Source organism: Plectropomus leopardus, chromosome 22 (assembly GCF_026936395.1).
Source record: "Plectropomus leopardus strain MGB_pleo_1.0 chromosome 22, ASM2693639v1, whole genome shotgun sequence".
NCBI lineage: Eukaryota > Metazoa > Chordata > Actinopteri > Perciformes > Serranidae > Plectropomus > Plectropomus leopardus.
In genome coordinates, this window is record NC_142197.1 from 15,720,602 (window position 1) to 15,743,741 (window position 23,140).

The 23,140-nt window shown below is 38.4% G+C and overlaps 1 protein-coding gene across 1 annotated transcript; it reads left to right on the forward strand.

The window, feature by feature from the left end:
• Positions 1–899: 899 nt before the first annotated feature.
• nudt4b (nudix (nucleoside diphosphate linked moiety X)-type motif 4b) lies at positions 900–22,908 on the forward strand. Its single transcript, XM_042511436.2, has 5 exons — positions 900–1,439; positions 13,637–13,747; positions 16,774–16,818; positions 17,027–17,114; positions 18,603–22,908. Exons 1-5 carry the CDS (start codon positions 1,344–1,346, stop codon positions 18,821–18,823), a joined length of 561 nt encoding a protein of 186 aa, XP_042367370.1. The 5' UTR covers positions 900–1,343; the 3' UTR covers positions 18,824–22,908.
• Positions 22,909–23,140: the final 232 nt, after the last annotated feature.

The window sequence follows — 23,140 nt, forward strand, 5'->3', positions numbered from 1 at the left end:
GCGCAACATTTCTTGCCAAGTTGCTCATAGCCTTTTTTCCATGTTTTCTGGAAGAAAACCTAATTTGCCCAGGGTTCAAAGGTTTAAAACCTGTGAAAGCCGTGTAAATGCAGCTCAAGAAAAATGATTAAAATCCAGGTTTCAAAGAGTTAAAAAGACAAATATACAGCTTTAATTTAAAAATAATTTACTGGTAAGACTAACATCAGTCGCTTCCTTGATGATTTTGATTGCAGTGTAGGCTCTCCACTGACTGACAGTGTTTCTCTAGCAATACTAACATTTCTTGCGTGGGGCTAAAGCTGTCTAAAGCTGGTGGGGGGTCAGTTTTACCAGATGGGCCATGGGCACCCCCACTCTCAGGGCACCTCTGCTGGGTCTAGGCTCCAGAGTTACTGACTTTTAGATCATCAAAGAAAGAAAGAAGTGTGTCCCAACCAAAATTGTTTTGAAAATAGCATTTAAACATTTGTGTTGGGGAATAAAATGTAGGGTGAATACTGGTAAAGTGGGACAATATCTGATAATTTACCTTCTGTGTCATTTTTAATTGTGATCTAAATGTCATAGCTCTTCATAGGATGTTATTCTAAACAGCTAAAGAAAAGCCCTACTATACTATACTATATACTATAGTAATTATAATTATACTAATTATACTATAATTATTTTAGACAGCTCTGCTGTGTATTTGGTATTGTAGGTCAGATATTGCACCAAGCACATAACAGTGCTAACTTAAAGATAATTCAAAAAATCTTTTTCCTTGACATCTTCAGCAGTGACTGCGCACTCTGACACAGGACCACTTGTCAAACGGTCCTTTGCTCTGCAGCACCAATCTGCACAAATTACGCATTTGTTTATTACCACTGTTTTGACCAGAAGTGTAGCTCCGCCCACTGAGACCAGCCCAACCAATGAGCTGACTCCTGCCTCAGAGGAGTGATCTGTATATCTAAAACTCCGGTCTGCTTGTTCATTGTACTGAGTCAGCGGCCATGCGCAAATGGACCCAGAGGAGGGCTGTGCTGTGTAGGCTGTAGTCTACATAAGACCTCTGCACACGCACTGCCGACTGGAAATCACAAGCCGCAGCTGGAGCATCGACTTGTGTCCACCTTCCACTGATTTCCATGAGGAAAACTTAAATCAAGGATAGCTGACGGGCATCTTGGGATCTCTCCAACAACCCCCTCCTCCTCCTCCTCCTCCTTGACCACCTCGGACCACGGATGCAGAGAGCAGCAGCGATGCGGCGGCTCTGCTGTTAACTCGTTGGACCCTTTCCCCCCCCCCCGTTTTGCCGGTTTTTATCTAAAAGGAGGCAAATTGAACCTACAATGAAGCTCAAACCGAACCAGACCAGGACATACGATGGCGAGGGCTTCAAGAAACGAGCGGCATGTCTGTGCTTCAAGAATGAGCGTGAAGAGGAGGTAAGCGGCTCCGCAGTCACCATATGAACGATATCCAGTGTTTGACTTTGTGGCCTAGTCTGCACCCAGTCATTCAAACACAACAGGGGAGAGTTTGACCAAAAATGACATTATTGTTTAATTTGATATATAGATTTTTGATTTATGGCGTCTCGTTGATGGTGTAGCTGCTTTCACATTTTTCTGTCTCTCACAGGGTTACTGTTTTAGTTTGTGTTTTTGTGCTGCTGTTGCTGCTGCTGTTGATGCGCCTTGGGCCATCCAGTTTAGGCTAGTTTGAGGAGCTCGTAGAGAAAAAGAGAAAAAGCCCGTTGTCAAGGTAACTTCCGTTAATAACAAACGACTACCGGTTATGACTTTCGAAATAAAAGCTAGAAAACTTTTCTTTTTTTAAATAAGTTTTTTTAAAGTAAGTTTTTAATGACAGTTTTAAAAGCAGTACATGCTGGGGTCAATACAAAGGTTTACAAATGAAAATACTGAGACTACTAAGTACAAATCAGACCGACACAAAAAAGATATTGCATGAACACACAGGGGTTTGCCAGGTAATAATAATAATAATAATAATACTGAACACAAGTGAGATGAAACTAGAGTGGGTAGTTTAAAGAAGAGTGCTGTCAGTATAAATGAATACAAATAGACCAACAACAATAGAAGCAATAAAACCAGAAATAAAAGGAAAAAATAAATATAAACTTAAAAAATAGATAGTTATAGTAGAGTTATCTAATAGAATATATGTAAGATTTGCACGACAGATTTGGTCAGTTTATTATAACATATTTTTAAGTTTGATATCGTTGTAAGATTTGTATCTCCATGACTTTTTCAAAGTGGTATGTGAGGGCAATTTCTTGAAAAATGTGTATCTCGTGAACATAAAATTTAGCTTTTAAAAAAAAGAGCAAATTAATTCTACACACTACATTCATTAATAAATTTGAATTTGTGAATATTAGTAACAGATCAGGTTCTTTGAGTAAAATATTCTTGCCAACTGAAAGTCACTCCAGCAGATGCGTCATACGAACACATTAAGTGTTCGTATGTTTCTACCATATTGGTACCGATTGGTGCATTTCTTATTCATATCAGAATGCATCTATAAATAATAAAATTCACTGGATAGTATGTGTGTAGCCTAATCTCAAAAAGCAGTTCTTTGATTTTGTTAGGGAGCACATTTGTAAGGAAGAGTAAATACAATATTCCGTGTTGCTCTTAAATGCTCTTATTTTGAAGACAATTGCTCAACTTCCTGTTAGCTTCTTGTTAGCTTGAGGTAGCTAACAGAGGGGGGCGAGGCTGCACGTTTCCTTTAATAGCGGGTGTAACATCGGCGTGTGTTGAGTGAGGGGATATGAATATACTCTACAAGTCTATTATTAAATATATCCATCAAATGTGGCGTCACCTCACCACATTTAACACGACGACTGGGTGAACGTCCAGTGGCCATTCATGATTGTGCTGCATCCCGCCGGCCTTCATTGAGCGGGCTGCTGCGTAGCAATGCTGTGGATGAGGATTTAAAGGGGCCCTCACCATGTAAATAATGAATATGGGGTGACAGACTTATATTGTTGATGCGTCTTAAAGACTTTTAAAGGTGATATACAATAAAGTACTTTAATTTTAAAGCGGATTTCCGCACCTTTCAGCGGTATTTTGTAGCCCAGACTTCATTAAAAATTGATCAGATGTGATATTCTTAGTAGATTATGCTCTTAAAAGAATCGACATTGCATGCTGTTGGATTTATTTTTTGACATAATGTGTTTTAGGTTTCTCACTATCTTTTTTTTGTATTTTTTACATACTTTTTTTTAATGCAGCAAAAAGTAACAGTCCTGCATATCAAATACAGATGAGAAAAAGTCAAACAGTACAAAAACCACAGAAAATGAACTAAATGCAAGGGTGTGGGGTCCATTTAAACATTTGGGACACACATGTGAAATGATTTGGGGGTCCTTCACTAGGAAATTTTGACATCAAACACTTCAGTCACTGCATTCTGTTGAAATTTCTGCATCAATTTATAATGTTAATGCCCTTAATTTTGTCAAAATAAAAGTCCTCAGCTACGTTCTTGTTTTTATGTGGGAGGAATGATTGCACGCATTCTAAATATTTAGGGGGACGAGTCCCCAGTGCATTTCTCGAAAATGTACACTTATGACTAAATCAATTAAAACTAAATTTAAAAAGGGGTCAGTCCAAGTGAGTCCAAAGTTTTTATCAAATGGATGTACACAAAAAATCTGTACATTTATAGGATCACTGTCTTCAGAACATGGATGCAAGGAAGGTTGACCATTTAGACTTAAACTTATCCACTGTGTTAGTGAGTAACTAGTTACATATGACTAGTTATATGTAATTAAATCACAAAATGAATGCAATTGTAATCAGTTATTTACTAAAAAAATACAGTTATGAACTGAAATTTTGGACGACAGCATTCATTCTGTTGCTTTTCATCTTTTTGCTCTGCAGGAATGCCTTTGATATAGCCTAATTTCCGATGTATAATATTTGCTAGCAGAATAATCAAATGTAATGTGTTGCATTACTTTGATGACGTAATTACACTTTCAGTACTCAACATTACCTTTTTAACAGGGTAACTTGTAATCTGTAACCTATAACTTTTCAAAAAACAAATTTCCCAACACTGATAATCCAGAGGCTTGACTCTATCAATTATGCAGTTTTCAGCAGTACGTTGGACCGGTGTTGGATGGAGCATCACTATCCAAAATACACTAATTTACTTGTGCCCTTTTTGGACTAATAATAGTCCATGTTACAAGTTAAGTCTTATTTATGTCCAAACATCAGGGCTGTGGTTTGTGGCATTTCTTGCATGTCTAAATTTATCCCTCTCTTTGAGCTTGGCATAAACAAACTGTTACACAATATACAGTCAAAACAGCCCAGTCAGGTGTCCCTGAACTGGCAGAAAGAGCTCTGCCTACCTCCAGTGTTTGGCTGCTCAACACACAAATCTGAAGATTTACACACACACACACACACACACACAGACAGACAGACAAGTATATCCGCTCACGTACACACGTGCAAATCTTATGTCATCGTTATGTCTGGCTTTTAGGTGCACAACTGTGGAGGATTTTTAGATTTTTTTTGTGATATATATTTATTTTTTTTGATGATATAGAATTAGACATTTGTGTCTGCATTTTAAATTTGTTGTCATAAAACTTTGTACTTGCACTACTGTAGTGCTCTTGCCCTCGTCTCCAAATTTGTTTGTGCACTGCGATTCTTTTCTCATGGCTCATAATCACAGTAAAATGACAGTCAGAACGCCGTGACAACAGAAGAGTGTAGGTGTGACACCCCACCCTCAGGATTTTCAGGATTTGACAGACATGTCCACTCATGCAATCACATGGATGCCTTTGCTTCAAGCAAGAGAACCAATCTGGTGTTTTGATTATGATTTTGGATGCCAACAATGGTCATTTTCTGTCTAAGGGAGCTTGAGATATGGGCCTTTGTGTCATCAAAACACATACACTTTACACTTTCTTTAAACACATACAATCAGTTCCTAGACACAGGACACCCATCGGTGGTGAAATAAGAGCCGTACATGCTGCTCGACTGTTTTGTTTTGGAGAGGAAAGGAGAAAGCTGAACCCTCAGGGCGAGCTACTCTATGACAGCAATTAAACTTCCAACAGGGGAAAACAGGAACCTGACAGCGCAGAGGGACGGCAGTGACAGCTGAGCAGGGCACCTGGGTTTAACAGCATGTGGGTTGCTTGGGGCCTGTGTGCCAGGAAAGCTTCCTTAATTATTTTATGTCATTATAGTGCAGTGGTGGGTTGTAGAAACCCACGGTTAAATAAGGAGTCCTTGACTTTTTTTCCCTTGAAAGATTCAGACATCGAGTCAAATTTAGTAAACTTTGTGACTCTATATGTCTCAGCATGAACAGTTAAAATAATTTGTATTGGATATTGTGAAGTCAAAGCATGTGGGTGCATAGCTGATAAACAGCTCCTGCAAACTTATTTCACCACAACTTTCTCATCTTGTCGCTGTGCAGAAATAATCAGAATGCAGTTAAAAGTAAAGCTTTATGGCTGTAAAGCTGCTGTAAGCAATACTTTTTATATTAACAATAGAATAAATGGCTACAAGTAATGTGAATGGGATCACTCTTGGTGACTAATTAAGAGACGAGAGAATTATCACCCGACTCTGCAGTTCCCCTCAGCTCAGTTTTATAGCGACTCATTGTTTTGGTTTCTGGCCTGCAACTTTCCTGTTTTGGTTCACGCTCACCGCTCTCATCAGTGTTGTTACAGCAGCAGAAAGGTTTTTTTTTTTTTAAATCAGAAAAAGCTCACAAAACCAACGACTGGCACAGCACCAATGACAGCAACTTACAGGAAAACCAATTCATTCTCATTCCCCAGGTGGTCAATCATTGTGCATTCCTCAGGGTCTCATAGCGACACACAGGGCACCCTTTTGCATCTATGTGATGTGCGGCTGAAAAACATAATAACAACTGGTTAATGTTGTGAAACAGTGGTGGTTAGGTTTATGCCACAAGACGTCTTGGTTAGAGTCAGAAACAAGATCATGTTTTGGCTTTAAGTGTTTGTTACATAATGTAAATAAATTGAGTGAGTGATGGCGGTGCACGACAACTGTATGTATATGGCGTAATGTTCCATTAAAACAACATTAAGGTTTGGTTTTCACGCTGGACTTCAGTATGTAAGTGACGTAACGTTCAGTTAAACAACATTGACGTTAGGTTTCACATGCGACACAATCTTAAGTCTTCTGGACGAAATGCTTGTTTTGTTTGACTCACCTGCCTTTTCTTCCTCCCAGTGTGGACTATGTTGCTTTATATACTATTCCAGTTGCTCTGGGCATCATGCTTTTACTGCAGATTGGTTGACATTAGAGTTAATTGAAAGTCTGGTGCGTCTTATGCCAAAGTCTGCCTTAGAGTTGATATTGCACGTGGAGAGGCACGTGAAAGTGTTGGTATTTTACACCCTGGATGAGAGAGGACTGGGTGAACATTGTAGAGTAATTAGCAGCTAAAGAGCCAGATATTCGACCTTTGGGAGTTGGTGGAGACCACAAACAGAGCTAAAAGGAGAGTGAGTATTGTCAAATGGAAACAAAACTCTTAATTAATGCTAATGTTGCTTTTTATCTGCTGGATATGTAACTAAAACACATAAGACGTTGCTAGCATTTTTACCGTATCAACTTAAAGGGTGATGATCAGGGATGTCTAAATCAAGGTTGTTGTTTTGGCCCCAGATCCCGATCTGAGTAATTTAATATTGAGAATCTGCTCATATTGAGTCCCGATACGATACTTGTATTTACCTGGATAATACAGCAGCACAATGCACACTTCAGGTGCTTAAAAGTTATTAAAATCAATCCACTGTTTATGCTTGACAGTTTAATAGCTCTGCAATGCAAGATAAAATGTCTGCATCCAAACAGTTCCTTAGGGTTTTTATTTTAATTTTATCACAAAATTACAACTAAAAATATTTTTCTAATGCTCTTATCACAATTCCACTTAGTGCAGCATTTGCTTTTCCAACAAAATAAAGTAAGCAAACCAAAATATCTTTAGAAATAGCTCTCAAATCACGCAGTGCAGCATTGAAATAAAAGTACAGGAAACCATAAAGGACTAATATAATCACAATTCCTCATTTTGTAGCTGAACTTTAACATTTCCGGTCACAACAAATAAAAATCGGTAACAATTCCACTTATTACAGCATTATGGTAAAACTAGTGTAGTCTTTATGTGGTGCAGCAGCTTAACAGGAACGTGAAAAAAAGATAAGTACTTATCGGAGTAGCATCGTTACAATAAAATCTGATATCTGCCGCAAATCGTGCTATCTGTTTACGGCACCCATGTGACGGCAAATGTAAACAAAGGGTCAGGTACAATTCCAGTATTTGTGTTTGCTTTGTGATTTAGAAGCAATTTAATGTGTTACAAACAATGTCGTCAGTATTTGGCAGTGTTGGGGCTTTATTAAAACAAACTTTATATAATGCCATAAGTTCATGCATTATTTAGAGTGCGAGAAATTATCTGAACGAGGCAGCGCTTCTCGCAGTCCCCACCATGTTGATGAATATATGACCCCAAGGCTACAAGTCGAAGGTACTGCAGCAGATTGTAAATAATGTCATACTGGGAATGGGAGGAGGAGGTTATCAGTGTGAGTGGATGCTCCTGCAGAAAGTCAGAGATGTAGGCGTTGAGGCTCTCTGTCTTTGCCTCCCCTGCTGTTTGTCTCTGACAGTCCCTGTTTACGACTCCTCTCTTATTCGTTGATACCTGTATAATGCGCCGACTATATTACTGTCTTTGCACTGTTGATTCTGCAGCTGCACTTGTGTGCCCGAGTGTCTCAGACTTTCCATCATTCTCTCCTCCCGGCACCCGGCCTCGCCTGGCATTTGGAGCCTTCTTTATTTGACAGCTACAAGCGTTCCTCCTCGGGGAGGAGGAGGAGGAGGTGTTAATGTCCTCCAGAATATCCCTGCCTGCTGTCCCTGTTTGAGGCCATGCCAGAGGACCTACTGTCACAGCTTGTGTTTTACTACCAATGGCTGTTTTAATATCTCAGATTGAGGTATTGAGTTAAGAATGACTGATCGTCTTTTCTAAATGAGTCAGACTTGACTGCACATCATTCAGGAGTCAGAACTTGTTCTTGTATAACTTTGCATTGTGAGAATTGATTTTTGGATAACAGAAAGTTAACGCCTCTGACATTTATCCATGGAGTCTTTCATTACCCAGAGGAGATTTACTGTATGTCAGCTCAGAATTTGTCCTCCTTACTCAAACGGGGGGCCTCTGGGAAGCGATGTGAGTTGCAAACCAGTAAATGTCACCTGGAAACACAGCAGTGTTCCCTCTAGTGTTTCTCCTTCACCCTGCCCCTCTTTCCAAATATAAGTGGGATTTCTATGCCCAGGGTTCAGCTGTCACCTGACCGTTGACCTATATGTGTCATGACGGTGTGAGTTATTTTGTTTTGGTTTTCCATCACGGTTCAAACCGTCGCATGTGGAGTTTAAGGCAGTGCTGCTCGTGAGTTTGTCAAAAGTTGAGGGAAAGTTCAGAAAGAGTAAAGTTATAGAATATGTATCTTTCTTCTTAGTCAGTGATTCCCAACCAGGAGCACTTGGATGGAAAATACGATTTGATTAAAAAATATATATAATCAACCAAACTCTACATGTGAAGATTGAGAGTGCGTGAAAAGTAGTTCACAAGTTAGCAGATAAGTCTAAGCAGCTACCTAAAATTATAAATGGTTGAAACAGATCGCTGAAAGGAATGAATGACAGTCCAAATACAACCCCAATTCCCCAAAAAGTTTTAACACTGTAAAACCAACCTTAAAACAGAATGCAATAATTTGCAAATCCTCCTTTATTTATATTCTATTGAATACTGTACAAATATTTGATATTGAAGCTTAAAAACTGTTGTTTTTTTGTGTAAATATGTAATCATGTTATATTTAATGCCTTAAAGTTGTGTGTTACGTCATCTTTTCTCAATAAATGTTAGGGAATTAAAAACACTTATTGTCGAAGTTTTGAAAGTAGCCGTGGCTTGGCATTATCTCCTTGAAAATGGCATTGTCTGAATGGCAGCATATGTTGCTCCAAAACCTGTATGTACCTTTCAGCATTCGTGGTGCCTTCACATGTGAGGGAAATCCCTTTCTTGGGCATTAACACACTCCCGTACCATCAAAGTCGCTGGCCTTTCAATTTTTTGCTGGTAACTATCGGGATGGTCCTTGAGACTGTTGAGAACAGTTGAGCCAAAATACAGCACCAGCCGGAGCAAACATTCTCATTTTTTACAGCTGAACAGGACACTAAAATGTTTCTGAAAATATTTGAGGCTTGAAATAAGCAATGCAGTAACAGATTCTTGATTAATATTTGACCAGCGCTGCCTAGTTTGACAGCTGTTCACAAACAGTGATTGACAGCTGTGTGAGAGAGTCCTCGGCTCTGATTGGGTGTTTTTGTTCCGCCACAGTGGATTCTTGCACTATGAGGGGCCAGAGAAAGATTATCTTTTTCAAGATTTTTTGTCTGCTACTGTCAGGATGTAGTGACAGTTTCATCAGATATGACACAACTTATTTTATTAATAAATGTTACTAGTTACAGTTTTAAACAAGGTTTCTGTGGATCTTTAAAAAGACTTAAGTACATTTATATGTAACTGTATGTATTATTTAGGTATTCAGTCAATCAGTCTAAAAATAAGGTCTTTTTTGAATGTCCTAAATCAATCTTTCAGAAGTCTAAAAAATGATAAGATATTTGAAATAAGATTTTTCTGAAATGTTTTCTGAGGTTGCCTTGTAAAATCTGAAATACAAAAAAAAAATAGAATAAAAATAATTTTAAAAAAATACAGAATGCCTTTTGCATAAACATTGCCAAAAAGTAATGTTTTATGCTCCAATAAATGTTTGTGCAAAATTATCCCTGATGTCAGTTCATGTTTTTCCCCTGCAGTTTTTACCATTGCAAAATGGTTAAATTTAATTCTGAGTGGCTTTAAAAATCTTTAAAAGTCTTTAATCCTGCTGTAGAACCCTGTTTAAAGTAGCAGATAACTGGTTGAAATGGTACTTAAATAATGAATTAGCAGTTTATCTAGCTAAAAGCAATGTATGAATGATCAAAATAATTAGCTAAGAGCTTAACTGTATAAAAAAATGTATCAATATCGACTTTAATGTAGTTAAGAGTGTCAAATAAAACATCCTATTTAAATCAATACGAAGAACACATTTGAAATATGATGGCCGGTGTCAAAGGGTTACTTCAGTTCATCTGACCCGGCTGCAGGATACATCAGTGAAAATGGTTATCATGACATGCACGTCGTTGACCTCTTATTGAACTTGAAATACTTGCTTTTCGGTGAATTGATTGGGTTTGACTTGATGCTTTGAGGGATGAAAAGACGCTTGCAGGCTTGATTTTTGTTGTGATGACAAATGTCTCGTGTCACTGAAATGTCCTTTTGCCAAGCTTAAAGGCAACCCCAAACCCCCGCCGCTCCCTCTCATGAACGTGTAGCTGTATTCATCTCAGAAGCACATGTGAAGAAACAAAATCTTAATTATACACAGTTTGTAATATGTCGATTAGGTGCTCTACATTCCTAAATTCATTAAAACAAAACTAAAAGTAGCCTAGCGCTGTATTCCAAGGATGGACAAATAAAGAGTCCCTCTGCAACAACAAGCAAAGGACAAAAATGGAACAACCAGAGCAGAAATCTGCTTTTGTCCTCGTTGCTCCGGAAGCTCTGTGGCTTTTTGTTTTGTATACATCTCACACTTTCGACTCAGGACACGTTGACACCAGTGATCTCCCTTTAAGCCTCGCTGGCTGCAGCTCAGCACACAGACACACACGATCAGACAGCGAGGGCAGCAGGGTGGAGCGCTCTGAGATCTCAAAACACATCCAAAACACAGAGAATGAATTTTTTATTGAGCCATAGCACAGAAATAGCCCAGTCCACATGGACGTACATGCCACAATAATAGCCCATGTGGAAACATATTTCTAGGAGGTGACATTCATGTTCAAAAGGAGGACAAATTAATGATAATTTCCTATTTTTTCTTTGTTGAATTATGTGCCTGTTGCTCAGAGCGTGACTTTTTAAAGAGCAAAAGTTCAGTTTGTTTTAGCCTGTTCATCAAAGAGCTCACTCAAGAAAGTTACGACGTTCAACCTGCACATTTTTACAGTCTGCACTCCACTGAGAAGACGTCATGTTCTCTCCCACCACTGTGTATGCTGTTAGTGTAAATGCCCCTTCCTCTAACTCACGCCACTTACTGTACACCATATCAGACATACACCTGCTGCATGGTATTAACACCTGTTTTGAGTGTTTGTTTTTAATCCTTTCATCTACAGGAAATGTTTACTGAGCGTGCACACACTTAATCCCCATCATCATGCTTGAGATTCATACTGTATAGCTGCCCCACTGTCAGCCATCCTAACCTATATAGTCTGGGAAAGAAGCAGGTGGCTGAGTGGAGGCGAACGGGCACGTGAGAGAGACGGCAGCCTACAGCGCTCACTGTCAAAGCCCCGAGCATGTGGCGTCCAATCGGTTTGGCCCTCAGCCGCGGCCCTTACAAGGGCCTCAGAAGGCCTCTGGTAGCCACAGCATCCACAATCCCATTAGAGAACGTAAGGAAGACATAGAAAAGCTGAGTTAGGATTAAATGACAGACTGACTCCGCTGGCAGATTACTGGAGATGATCAGATGGGTGGCTGAGGTAAATGTCACCATATGTTGGACAAGCTGCTTAACAACTTTTTCTTACTTAAATGCATGTATATTTGCCTTCACTGACGGCTGGTTATTCTACATTTTTTTAAACGATTCATAAAACGCAGTTGAATCAGAAATAAATGAACCACTGACAAGTAGGGATGGGGTAAAAGTAGTCTCATCATAGTATTGTGATATTTTGCAAAGCGGTATTGAATTGATACATGCATATCGAGTACTGATTTTTGGATGACTTTTATAAGCATTTAAACCTCTGAAACCTGAGGAAATTGGCAACTTGGAACAAAGTGTCCCATAAATTGCAAAAAATAAATAAATTGTAAAAGGTAACAAGGAAATGACCTGACAGTTAGCTGGGGGTAATTACTAGATATTATCAAAAACTGGGGAAAAATGTCCAGAAAACTACATTTATAATTCTTAAATGTATATTTTTTTAAATGTACGGGTAATTTATTTGTAACTTTTTACTTTTTTATTGCAATTTTCTGGGCCATTTCTTAAGTTGCTTGTCACTGTCTTTCCATGTTTGTGAAAGAAATCAAGCCAATGTGCTCAGGTTTGAAGCGGTTAATAATATTAACAATTAATATTGCTCAAAACGAAATAAAACTTTTGGTAGACTGCCAGAATAATAAAATCCATTTCTTATTCAGACCACTAGATACATTTTGCTGCAGTAAAAATGACTTAAGTGACATGAAAAGACTGAAAACATGCAGGAGACAAGTTCCCACTCAATTTTTAGAACATGTACATGTACCATTAATGCAGAAAATGCACAGCTGTTGCATAAGTATTTAATATTTGACACTAAAATTACCAGGCAGGACCCCAGACCCCATAAAGGTAATATATCACAATATAGCATGTTACCACAATACTCATACACTTTAAATCACAGTGATATTGCATTGTGACCTATCCAGTCCTGGGGCCTCTGGTGATTCCCATCTCTACTGACATGAATCCTATTTCATTGGCTTTTCCTGGCTGTTGATATTATTACGATCCGTGTCCATGTCGCAAAATGTTTTAATAATGAGCGAATTGCTCCATGCAAAATGTGATAATGTTTACAGCAGGTGTGCTTGTCTCTGTTGTGGTTGCTATATAGCTACGGCTACAAACTGCAGACCCAGGCACATCTGATCCGTGCATATCGGTGCACACTGCAACTGTAGTGTAATTCAAGCCCTGCCGCTCGCTCAGGGAAGCACTGACAGAATTTGAGTGGCTCATGCTTTGGTTTACATGCATTGTTTGCTGGGGTCATGTTGTGTTGGAAGAGCTTCAACGCCGGCTTTGATTTAGCTTTGCCCTTATTGTTATTGGCAAAGTAGACGGATCCTTGAACAATTGAAATTTGAATGGCATGAAATACCATTTTTAGTGTGGATCATTCTCACATATCAATCAATTTCATGTATGTGTTTGCACTTAAAGACAGTTTATAGCACGTTAGCGCTCAATCTTTAAAGCTTTGAAAGCTGTGGTGGATTTACCATCCAGCAACAGAGAATAAATAGCAGAGGCAGCACCAATCACCAGCCGTCTGTCCTTGAGACCTGAGTCTGAAGAGTCAAAGGTCAAGTCAAGTCCTCAGTTACTCTGTGTGATTTATGGTTTCTCAGAAACTACAGGGACTTCCCCTGGATGTGTGACATGTTTATTTGTGTCCAAAGGGGTGAATGAAGACATTCATTGTTTTTATGGTAAAACAAAGGATTCGACGTGTTTTTTTTAAATTTTTTAAAAAAATGATGCTTTCTTCTGTAGGTTCTGCTGGTCAGCAGCAGTCGGCACCCGGACCAGTGGATCGTCCCTGGAGGTGGGATGGAGCCAGAGGAGGAGCCATGTGGTGCTGCAGTGCGAGAGGTGTTTGAGGAGGTGAATAAACCTGAGAATTAATTTCTTTCTTGACTCTAAAGTGAGGTCACTTTGTATGATCATAAAATGAGCACATGGTGAGAATGCAATGGGAGTCTTTATAGAAAGTTGAATGCAGCAGTTGATCTTAAAGGGACAGTTAACCCCAAAATCAAAGGCACATATTTTGTTATTATCTGTAGTGCTATTTATCAGTCTACATTGTTTTGGTGTGAGTTGCTGAGTGTTGTAGATATCAACCGTAGAGATGTCTGTCTTCTCAAATATATATGAAAGTAGTTGGCACTCGGCTTGTGGTGCTCAAATCGCCAAAAAATACATTTGAAAAGCTCTACAGTAATGTCTCTTTCCTGAAATCATGACCCGGTTGGTCAAGTTAATCCACAGACTTTGTTCTGAGCCATTTCATGTTGGAACTATTTTCTTCTAATCAAACTACACCCACCAACCGTATCACCTTCCAGAAGGAAGCGTGCATCTCCTCATGGATGAGAGGCTCGCGCTTATGACACTGCGAGATGAAAACATTAATGTCGTCCTCCTCGGCTGAGCTGTAATATTAGCGAGCTAATTGGGGCAAGGTGAGCTAGCAGTAGATGCACGCTTCCTTGGTTAGTTCTGTAGAAAGAAAATAGTTCCTACATGAAACTGTCCACAACTAGGTCTGTGGATTATCTTGAGTAACCTGGTCATGATGTCCGGAAAGCGACATTGTTCATATGTTTTTCAAATTTTTCTGCAGCTCAACTCACACCAAAACATCTAGACTGATAAATAGCACTACAGGTAAAAGAAAAAAATGTATTTTTGATTTTGGGCGGAACTGCCCCTTTAACCTGCATCCAAAGACCACCTGTCTGTTATACAAGAGGTATTCAAAAAGGCATGTAAAGAATTTGCTCTTTGAAATGTCTCAGTGGTACAGCTGCTGTCGTTGAAATCCTACGTCCCTGCAGCTGTCTACCTTCAAACTGCAAGATTTTTTTTAAAGTGATTGAACATATAGAGGCGATTTCCCCAAAACATCCCATTCTTCTATAGTTTTAACCAAAAACATGACTTTTTAAAGCGTATCTGTGTCAATAAAGCAGGGTTTCTGCAGGTCCTTAAAAAGTCTGAAATAAAATAAATATAGTAATAGACCTTCAGAGGCATTAAATAGTCATTCATCTAAATTTGTGATGTCTTAATTGCCACAAATATCTAATTTCATTTATCAATCTTCTAATATATTTTTGTCAAAAGGATTCTAGCTCTTCTGTGTGAAGCTATAAATATTTTTTATTTTTTGCCTTATACTTATATATACTTGTTACTTGTTATATGTTATACTTGCACATGGCAAAATAAAGATTAATCTAACTTACTGTCTTAACCGTATTCTTACATAAAACCTCTACCTCTTCATGGCAGCACATATATACTTATGACCTTTACTCGTGACATGCTTGAATAAGAAAAAGAGTATTTTGTCCAAAAATTTTAAATTTGTTCAAAAATTCTCTTATAAAGGGCTTCAAAAGCATTTAAGTTAAGTGTCTGATACCTGCAGATACTCTGTAAAGGAAGGTCAATTAAAAATAAGTTGAGTAAAAATATAGTACGAATAAATATTTACAGAGAGTGACTCGGCAAATTCTGGGTGAGTGTTTGCTCAAAGGCTATTTGAGATGACATGGAGTTTACTGAGGACATTACAGTTGTGATGCTTTGGAAAAGGAGGGGTCTTTCCATTCATTTTTTATTTCTATAGTTTTTTAAAAGGTTTTTTTTTTTGGGGGATTCCTTTATATTTATAGGACAGTTAGAGAGAGACAGGAAAGGTGGGACAGAGAAGGGGGACTCAAACCCTGGGCCGTTGCAGAAGCCTGAGGCATATAGGATGCACGCTCCACCCAGTGAGCTGGAGGTCGCCCCTCCATTCATTATTATCAATTCTGCAAACATGTCTTGAAAAACATTCCTGTGCATCTTTTGGGGTCACGCACCTCTCTCACATCACTTCAGTTGTCCATTTCCAGTAAAAAAAAAAAAAAAAAAAACACTGATATGACCAGAAGTGGAGTTGCGTGGCTCAAGCAGTTGGCTGCAGTGTGCACGCTAAGGGCGAGATTTTTGAAGGGCCACGGTGTCAGTCGCTGGGTGACGGAGGAGTCCGCTGGTATTCCAGAGGTCCCTCTGGTTGAGAACCTTGTGTTCTGAGCCACGTCAGCGGTCTAAACTTGGCTCCTCGCTGGATTCCTGTGCATTCACAGACCCTGCAGCCCAGCCCGCTGGACACATCAGGGGGACAGCGTGACACTTGTGAAGTATGCTGAGCAGGGGACCGGAGAAGGGAGAGAAGGACAGATGTCATATGTCTTGGCAGTAATTTGATTCCTGTGAATTAATAAAGCAACTGTGAGGTGTTATGAAAGGGACATAATTGCATTTCCTCGATAATAATCTTACAGGATTCATGCCAGAGTTTTTTTTTTTTCAGGCAAAGGGTCATTACTCAGGATTGATAATGATGCCTATTATTAGAATTACTGTAAGTCCTCCTTAAAGACTTTATGTCTTGGCTCCATGTAGAAATCATCCCACTTTTAAGAGAAGCAGCGAATGCAGCCTGGCTGACAGTTTCTACGAAAATTGAAGAAGCTTTGAGGCCACAGAGGACAAAAATGAACTCTAAAAATATCCCAGTCTAGGCACAGGGATTCAGTTTATTTCTGAAGTTTTTTTTTTTGTGTGTTTGTCAAGTATTTCTACATCAAAACAAAGCCTGAGAGGTTACAGTGGAGTTCAGCTCATGGATTCCTTTAAAACATTGAAATCTGACACACAATAGCCATTGTTTTGTCATAGAAAGTAGTCTTTGCTTTTTCTAATGTTTCCACCCTCTATTCATCTTTGTGACTGAATAGACGGTACTCAAAACTTTAAGAAAAGCACACAAAGAAATGTCCTTTGCTGTCTGTTTTCGCGCATTGCACTAGAGTAAGGGGGGGAAATCTAACGTTTTTTCTTCATCTGTTCCTCAGGCCGGTGTGAAGGGCAAGCTAGGACGTCTGCTCGGTGTATTTGAGGTGAGCTTTCAAGGCTTTATCTCACTCAGGCAGTTTATTATACACAGATCAAAGGGCACATGCAATAAGATGCACAAATTACCATATATTTTTTAACCTTTAGCATGCATTTTTGTGTAATATGATATTTTGTTTAGTGTTTATAGGTGAAATATCTAGGTGATTTTGTATGATCATTAAATATATATTGTTTTCTGTGCCTTTGAAGCAAAACCAGGATCGGAAGCACCGGACGTATGTTTATGTGTTGACTGTCACAGAAACACTGGAGGCCTGGGAGGACTCCGTCAACATCGGTACACTTTCACTTTCCCATGACCGTTAACAGATGCTGTGTCTTTCTCCTCGCTCACCTTTAAGTGCATACTGATTTTATTTATGTGAAGGCCAGTATGCTGCATGGAGACTATATGGGCATTGGGGCATGCAGTGACAACAGGTGCCTATAAATCTCGACCACCGATCGTAGCCGCAGCGGTTCTGAGCTGCAGTATATTACAGCTGTCAGTCGCCTGGACGACGGTCTCCAGCCTGACTTTGTAATGAGCTCTCTGGAGAGCATCATGTACCTGTCAGGGCCTGCTTCAGTCACTTTTCTTCTATATGTATTAGGACTGGGCAATGCATAGATATTATATGGATATTGGAAATTAGACTCAATATCATCTTAGATTTTGTTAAAAGATTTACAGTAGAGTGATATAATTTCCCAACTTTACCCACTTTGTCATTATATCCACATTAATGATTATTTCTCTCATTTTGTAAATATTTTGTAAAAGCAACAATGGTCAACACTACAATATTATAACAAAATAAAATTGCTATTTGTAATATGTGCTAAATTAAAAAAAAAAAAAAAAGCTGGCGATTAATTTTCTGTAAATCGACCAATTAATCAACTAATTGTTGAAGCTGCAGTTGTAGAAAGGCTTTGGTCATTTAATATACAACAAAACATCATATTTTATAAACTCGTGTTCTTTTATCCAAAAATCTTAATTTGTAAATTAACTAAAAGTACAATATTCTCTCTGAAATGTACAAGAGTAAAAGAATAAAGTAACATGTAAAGTCCCTCAAAGTCCTACTTAAATACAATATGTTAGTAAAGGCACGTAGTTACATTCAACCACAGGGTTTAGACCAATTAAAATGCTAATTTTACAATAAACATGATCAATATGTGTTGTGAGTGTGAGTTCAGATTCTACCTACAAGCCAAAGCATTTGATTTTATCAATTTGATGCACAAAAGCAGCATTGTTAAGTGTAATAGGTTAATCAAGGTATTTTGTCAAAAGCATTATGAGACCTGATTTTATCTGTATTGCCCAACCCTGTTACGCATGCACATTTGTAGGTATAGATTTGTTTATTTGTACATGTTTTCATGTACATATGATGATAATAGACTTGCTAATTAGACAAAGCAATGAGCTAAAGATAGCATGTAAATACGCAGAGCCTGTTGTGACAGTTTGAAGCAAAACACTTCAGAGCCGCGTCACATCACGCTTCCCATTTTCATTTATTGCAAAGAATGATTTCTTCCTAGTATAGATTAGACAGATAAAGTGTTGCAACTTATGATTTCTTTGACTTTTATTGCATATTTACCAACAGAAATGGCTTTGATACAATCTAAGATCAACTTAAGCAAGAGTACAAAAGTGTCTTTTGTACAATCACATTAAACTGATAGATTTTATATGTTGTGGCTGTCAGATCCAACTTGACAGCTTTCTTTTAGCTCAAACATTGTGCTCTGTCTCCCTCTGCAGGCCGTAAGCGGGAGTGGTTCACCGTGGACGAGGCCATCAAAGTGCTGCAGAGCCACAAACCCGTCCACGCCGAGTACCTGCGGAGGCTCCAGCTCAGCTGCTCCCCAACCAACGGAAACTCCATCCTCCCGAGCCCACCGCCAAACGACAACTACCCCCACTACAGCGCCACGGCCACCACACCCTCGACGGGCAACGTTCTGGGCTCCTCCTGCAGATAGGACTGCACCCAAACCCTTTCGTCCTGTCCGACTCGGACAGCCCACTGAAAGTCTGTACAGTCTTGCATGAATCTAATGACTTTTTCAGAGTTTTCCTGTATGTATAATTTCTAGTGTTAGCTGCAGGACAGACCAAAGCCATCACCAGAACTGTGTTAAAGACTGACGGAGCGGGAGACGTCTCTGACAGCAAAACTGTGGATATCCTAAGAACTCTTTTTTCTTTTGGCAAACACCAGACTGATGAGCTGGAGCTTTGGAAGAAGAAGCTGCAGACTCGGCTGGCGTGACTGACCCGGTGAAGGAATGCCTTACAGAAACTTTGTATGAATGTTGTATTCGGGTCGTTTTGTTTCACTAACGGTCATTTTTATTTTGTTTTTAGCAGAATGGATATGCTTTCTAGTCAATAAAAAGTAATTGACCCCAAAGCACGTCCATGTGGGGAATGTTTGCAGAATGAATAGTGTCAGACGTCAACTCATGATGATAAGAGCATATATTCAACTATGCCGATCTCATTTTTAAGAAAGACACCTAAGCATTAATGTCTCAAGGTTCTCCTTTGTTGCTGTCTGCAACTTTAAGTATTTTGGCCTAAAATTATAAAGCTGCCCCTAACATCTTTTAAAAAATGGACGATAAAATAAAAGTAACAAAAGCAAAAGTGTTTTACACCATTTAACTAAACAAATGCAAGAGAACAAAATGAAATGGAAAATGCCATTCCAGAAATGTCTTGTGGTCCTAAATGGCAGGGTCAAAGGTCAAAGACCAGCTGTCAGTGAGTTGATACGTCCGTGTTCTGATATCCTTAAACATGACACTACTGTGTTTAGAGTTAAACTTCAGCCAGTGCCCCCGCAGTTACGACTCCAACACTAACCTTCACTGATCCAACAAACTGGTCTGTTGACTGTTTCAGGTCACATACCTTTGTTTCTGTTTCCCACGCTGTTAAAGTGAAAGTATTCTAGTGATGTAAAGTTCATCTTTGCCTTAGGTTTCTCGTGCTGCTCGGGTCATTTGAAATTCTTTCAACTAATGGATGACTGCTGTTTAAATTAATGTTCAGCAGTTTTAGCATGTCTCATGGTGCTGCAAGGCAATCTGGTAAAAGCAACAACCAGATTGAATTTTCATGAATGATATGATTGTTTTTTCCACCGGCTACTTGTAACGAAAGCCGGAGATATACTTGCTTTTAACTCCGCATTTGCATGATGGCTGCCACCCGTATCCCACATCCGTTTGAAGCCTTGGTTGTGCATGTTCTCAGAAACTGACGCTACATGTCTGCAAGATGCACTAAGAATGTGAACAGTAAGGGGCAGTATGGTGATGACTTGACAGCTTGCTTGATTCATGATCAGCATTGACCTTGAATAATTAGAGTCAGGACAGCCAGTTGGTCAGGGGATCGGTCCTGAACAAACAGGTTTCCGGTACGGATCGGGGAATCATGGTCCTTATTTACCATCTACGTTGGTGCCGCTTTTGCTTTTTCTGCCGCAATCTCAGAATTAGTAATTTATTAAACTTGAGCATCACTGTGTTTATTGTTTACATCATGCAAATCTGGAAGTTCGATACAGTGATGTGCCCTCTAGTGGATTCCTCCAGTAATGTGAATAAGCAAGAAGTCAACAATACTTTTTACAGCATACCCAGTTGTCTATGCAAATGCATGGTTAAAGAGCAAGTATATCTCTAATCTAATATTACTTGCACCTAGGGCTGCAATTAACAATAATTTCCATTATGGATTAATCTTTTATTGGTTTGATTTCTAAACTGTCAAAAAAAATTGTAAAACATGCCCATCACAGCTTTTACTTGTTCCAAAAAAGAAAATCCAGTTTTAATATAAATATATCAGTATTTCTTAAAGTTTTTTATTTATTTTTTGGTTATTTGCTAAAAAAAATTTTGTTGCTTCATGGGGTCTGAGACGCATACCATTTAAATGTTCCTTGTTTCCTGTCTGCCTCTCAACCTAACATTGCTAATTGAGAAAAATCAAAAATTAATAAGATATGACAAGAGAAATCCAAACAAAAATGGCCCAAATTAGCAGTAAAAATATCACATTTGGGAGAAATATTATTTGCTCACAGAGCCATTCTCACTGAAGAGTCACCCGCTCACTCCTGTGCTGACAGCTGAATGACGACTCGTAACCATACAGAGATTTGTAAATATAGCTTTGAAAAGAAATGTGTTTTTAACCTGAATGTACCTGTAAAATTTCTCTTAATATTTTATATATTTTTAACAATGTATAAATGGCAGGAAAAAAACAAACAAAGGTGGAGAAAACCCTCTGAGAAAAGTATGTGTATATTTGTATCGATGACGATGTGCCACGGGTTTAGGATGCGAAGGTTGGTTGTTGTGAAGCAGAGATGGTTGACTTAATGCGTTTTAAATCAGGATGTGGTTCGGGGTTGCAGCGGTATATCGGTTTCAAGGTATACCATGGTATGATAAAACACAGTTATCATACCGTGTAAATTTGCTTATCTAAGGTAGTGAAAAAAAGCAACTGGAAGGAGAATCTTACCTTTATCTAACTTATATTCAAAAGGAAGAATTTTCACACATACTTTGATAAAAAAGTAATTTCAAGTTTCATTTTTAGCAACAGAATATTTGTTCAACCAAATGAAAAACATCTGTATAACAGTCATTGTAACTGATAGTAACAATAAGCCTGTAATACCATGATACTGTAAAACCGTGATATTTTCTGAGATGGTTAAATTTTTTTGTAAAAATCTGATACCGTTGCAACCCTAGATCTGACGAAATCAAAGTGTGGACAATTTGGCATTTAACTTTGGATAGGAAAAAAAAGTACTGACTGGATCTTTAAAATTTTAGAGATGTTGGGGTAAACTAAAGGAATTGTTTTGTTTGTTTGTTTTTTACAAAATATATAGCATCTTGAAAATCTTGTGTGTGTAAAATACACAAGTATTACTGAATATAGGCATCAATTCTGAAATTGGGTTTTTATAAAATATATATGTTTTTGGGGGGTGGGGGTGGGGGGGGCAGTTTTGGTAAATATAGACAACATTAACGATCAGGGGAATGTTTTTCAGGCTATGGTAAGAAAATTAGAAATAGATTGAATTTGTCGAATTTTTATTGTATTGTTTATTCCAACTGTTTTGGAGGAGTAAAACACTCAACTTAAAAGGTCTGCTATCACCCTCGCCAAGGCCAGTGCTCCATTAAAAAGTCTTATCGGCAATATCATGAACTTTGACACGCAAATTCAGCTATCATAAACTTGCAGCCTTGTTCGATTGGTTAAAAAAGGAACCTAACCACCTCAAACCTCTAAATGTGTGTATGTGTATTGATGAACGTGAATTATGTGCCAAATGGATTCGTTGGTGCTCAGGTGGGAACTTTTTTGATGTCACATTATATTAAACATAATTTTAGGCCAACCACTTTTTGAAAAAAACATAAATTAAATATGGTTTCATAAACTCAATGTAAATTCAGAATATAATCATTTATAATGTGAAAAATGCATTTTTAGAGATTGACTGCGTCCTTTATTGTTGAAATTATGACTAATGAATCATAAGCACTTATTCTTTTTTTTTTCTTTACCCCAGACTGTCAATCAAAATAACATCAATTTATCCTAAACCCGTTCATGCTGATGTTTTGCAGCTCAATGTCCCCCTGAAACACTTCCTTCCTCCACGCGTTAAAACTTTTTGCTGCTTTGGTCTATGTTGATCCGTAAATGCTCCTTTTTTTGAGTAAAGCATGACAGTAAGGTTGAGATTCCCACATATGAAATGTATGTTACTTGCAAAACTGTAAGACAAGCCTGGACACACGCGTCCACTATCTGATGGGCGGATTTGTACAGATTGATTGTCTGCTGCTGAACACACTGTAATGTCACATGGATGTATCCAGAGCATTTCACTCAAAGCAAACTAAAGATTTCTCACCATTTTGACATGAATATTATGCACAGAAAATGTGAAGATGTGAACTGGAAAGATTTGGGGGTTTTTTTTGGGAAAAGATTGCATTAAAGGGGTAAAATCTTATTGTAATTGTTGTTGATTTTTTTTAAAACTTATTTTAACCCCTTGAAACTTGAGCAAATACGCTTGAGTTCTTTCAAAAACATGGGAAGACGGCAATGAGCAACTTAACAAGAAATGGCCCCAAAAATAGACAACAAAAACAAAGTAAAAAAACAAAAACAGACAGGAAAATGACATTGAGAAAGTGTGAAAAATAAAATACAATAAAAAACAATTTTTCTGCGATGTAATT

Bases quoted from the DNA above. Each gene is read 5' to 3' on its own strand.
- nudt4b (XM_042511436.2), top strand. From the start codon at position 1,344: ATGAAGCTCAAACCGAACCAGACCAGGACATACGATGGCGAGGGCTTC. The intron at 1,440-13,636 runs GTAAGCGGCTCC...TTTCTTCTGTAG, and splicing joins AGAATGAGCGTGAAGAGGAG to GTTCTGCTGGTCAGCAGCAG. The intron at 13,748-16,773 runs GTGAATAAACCT...TCTGTTCCTCAG, and splicing joins TGCGAGAGGTGTTTGAGGAG to GCCGGTGTGAAGGGCAAGCT.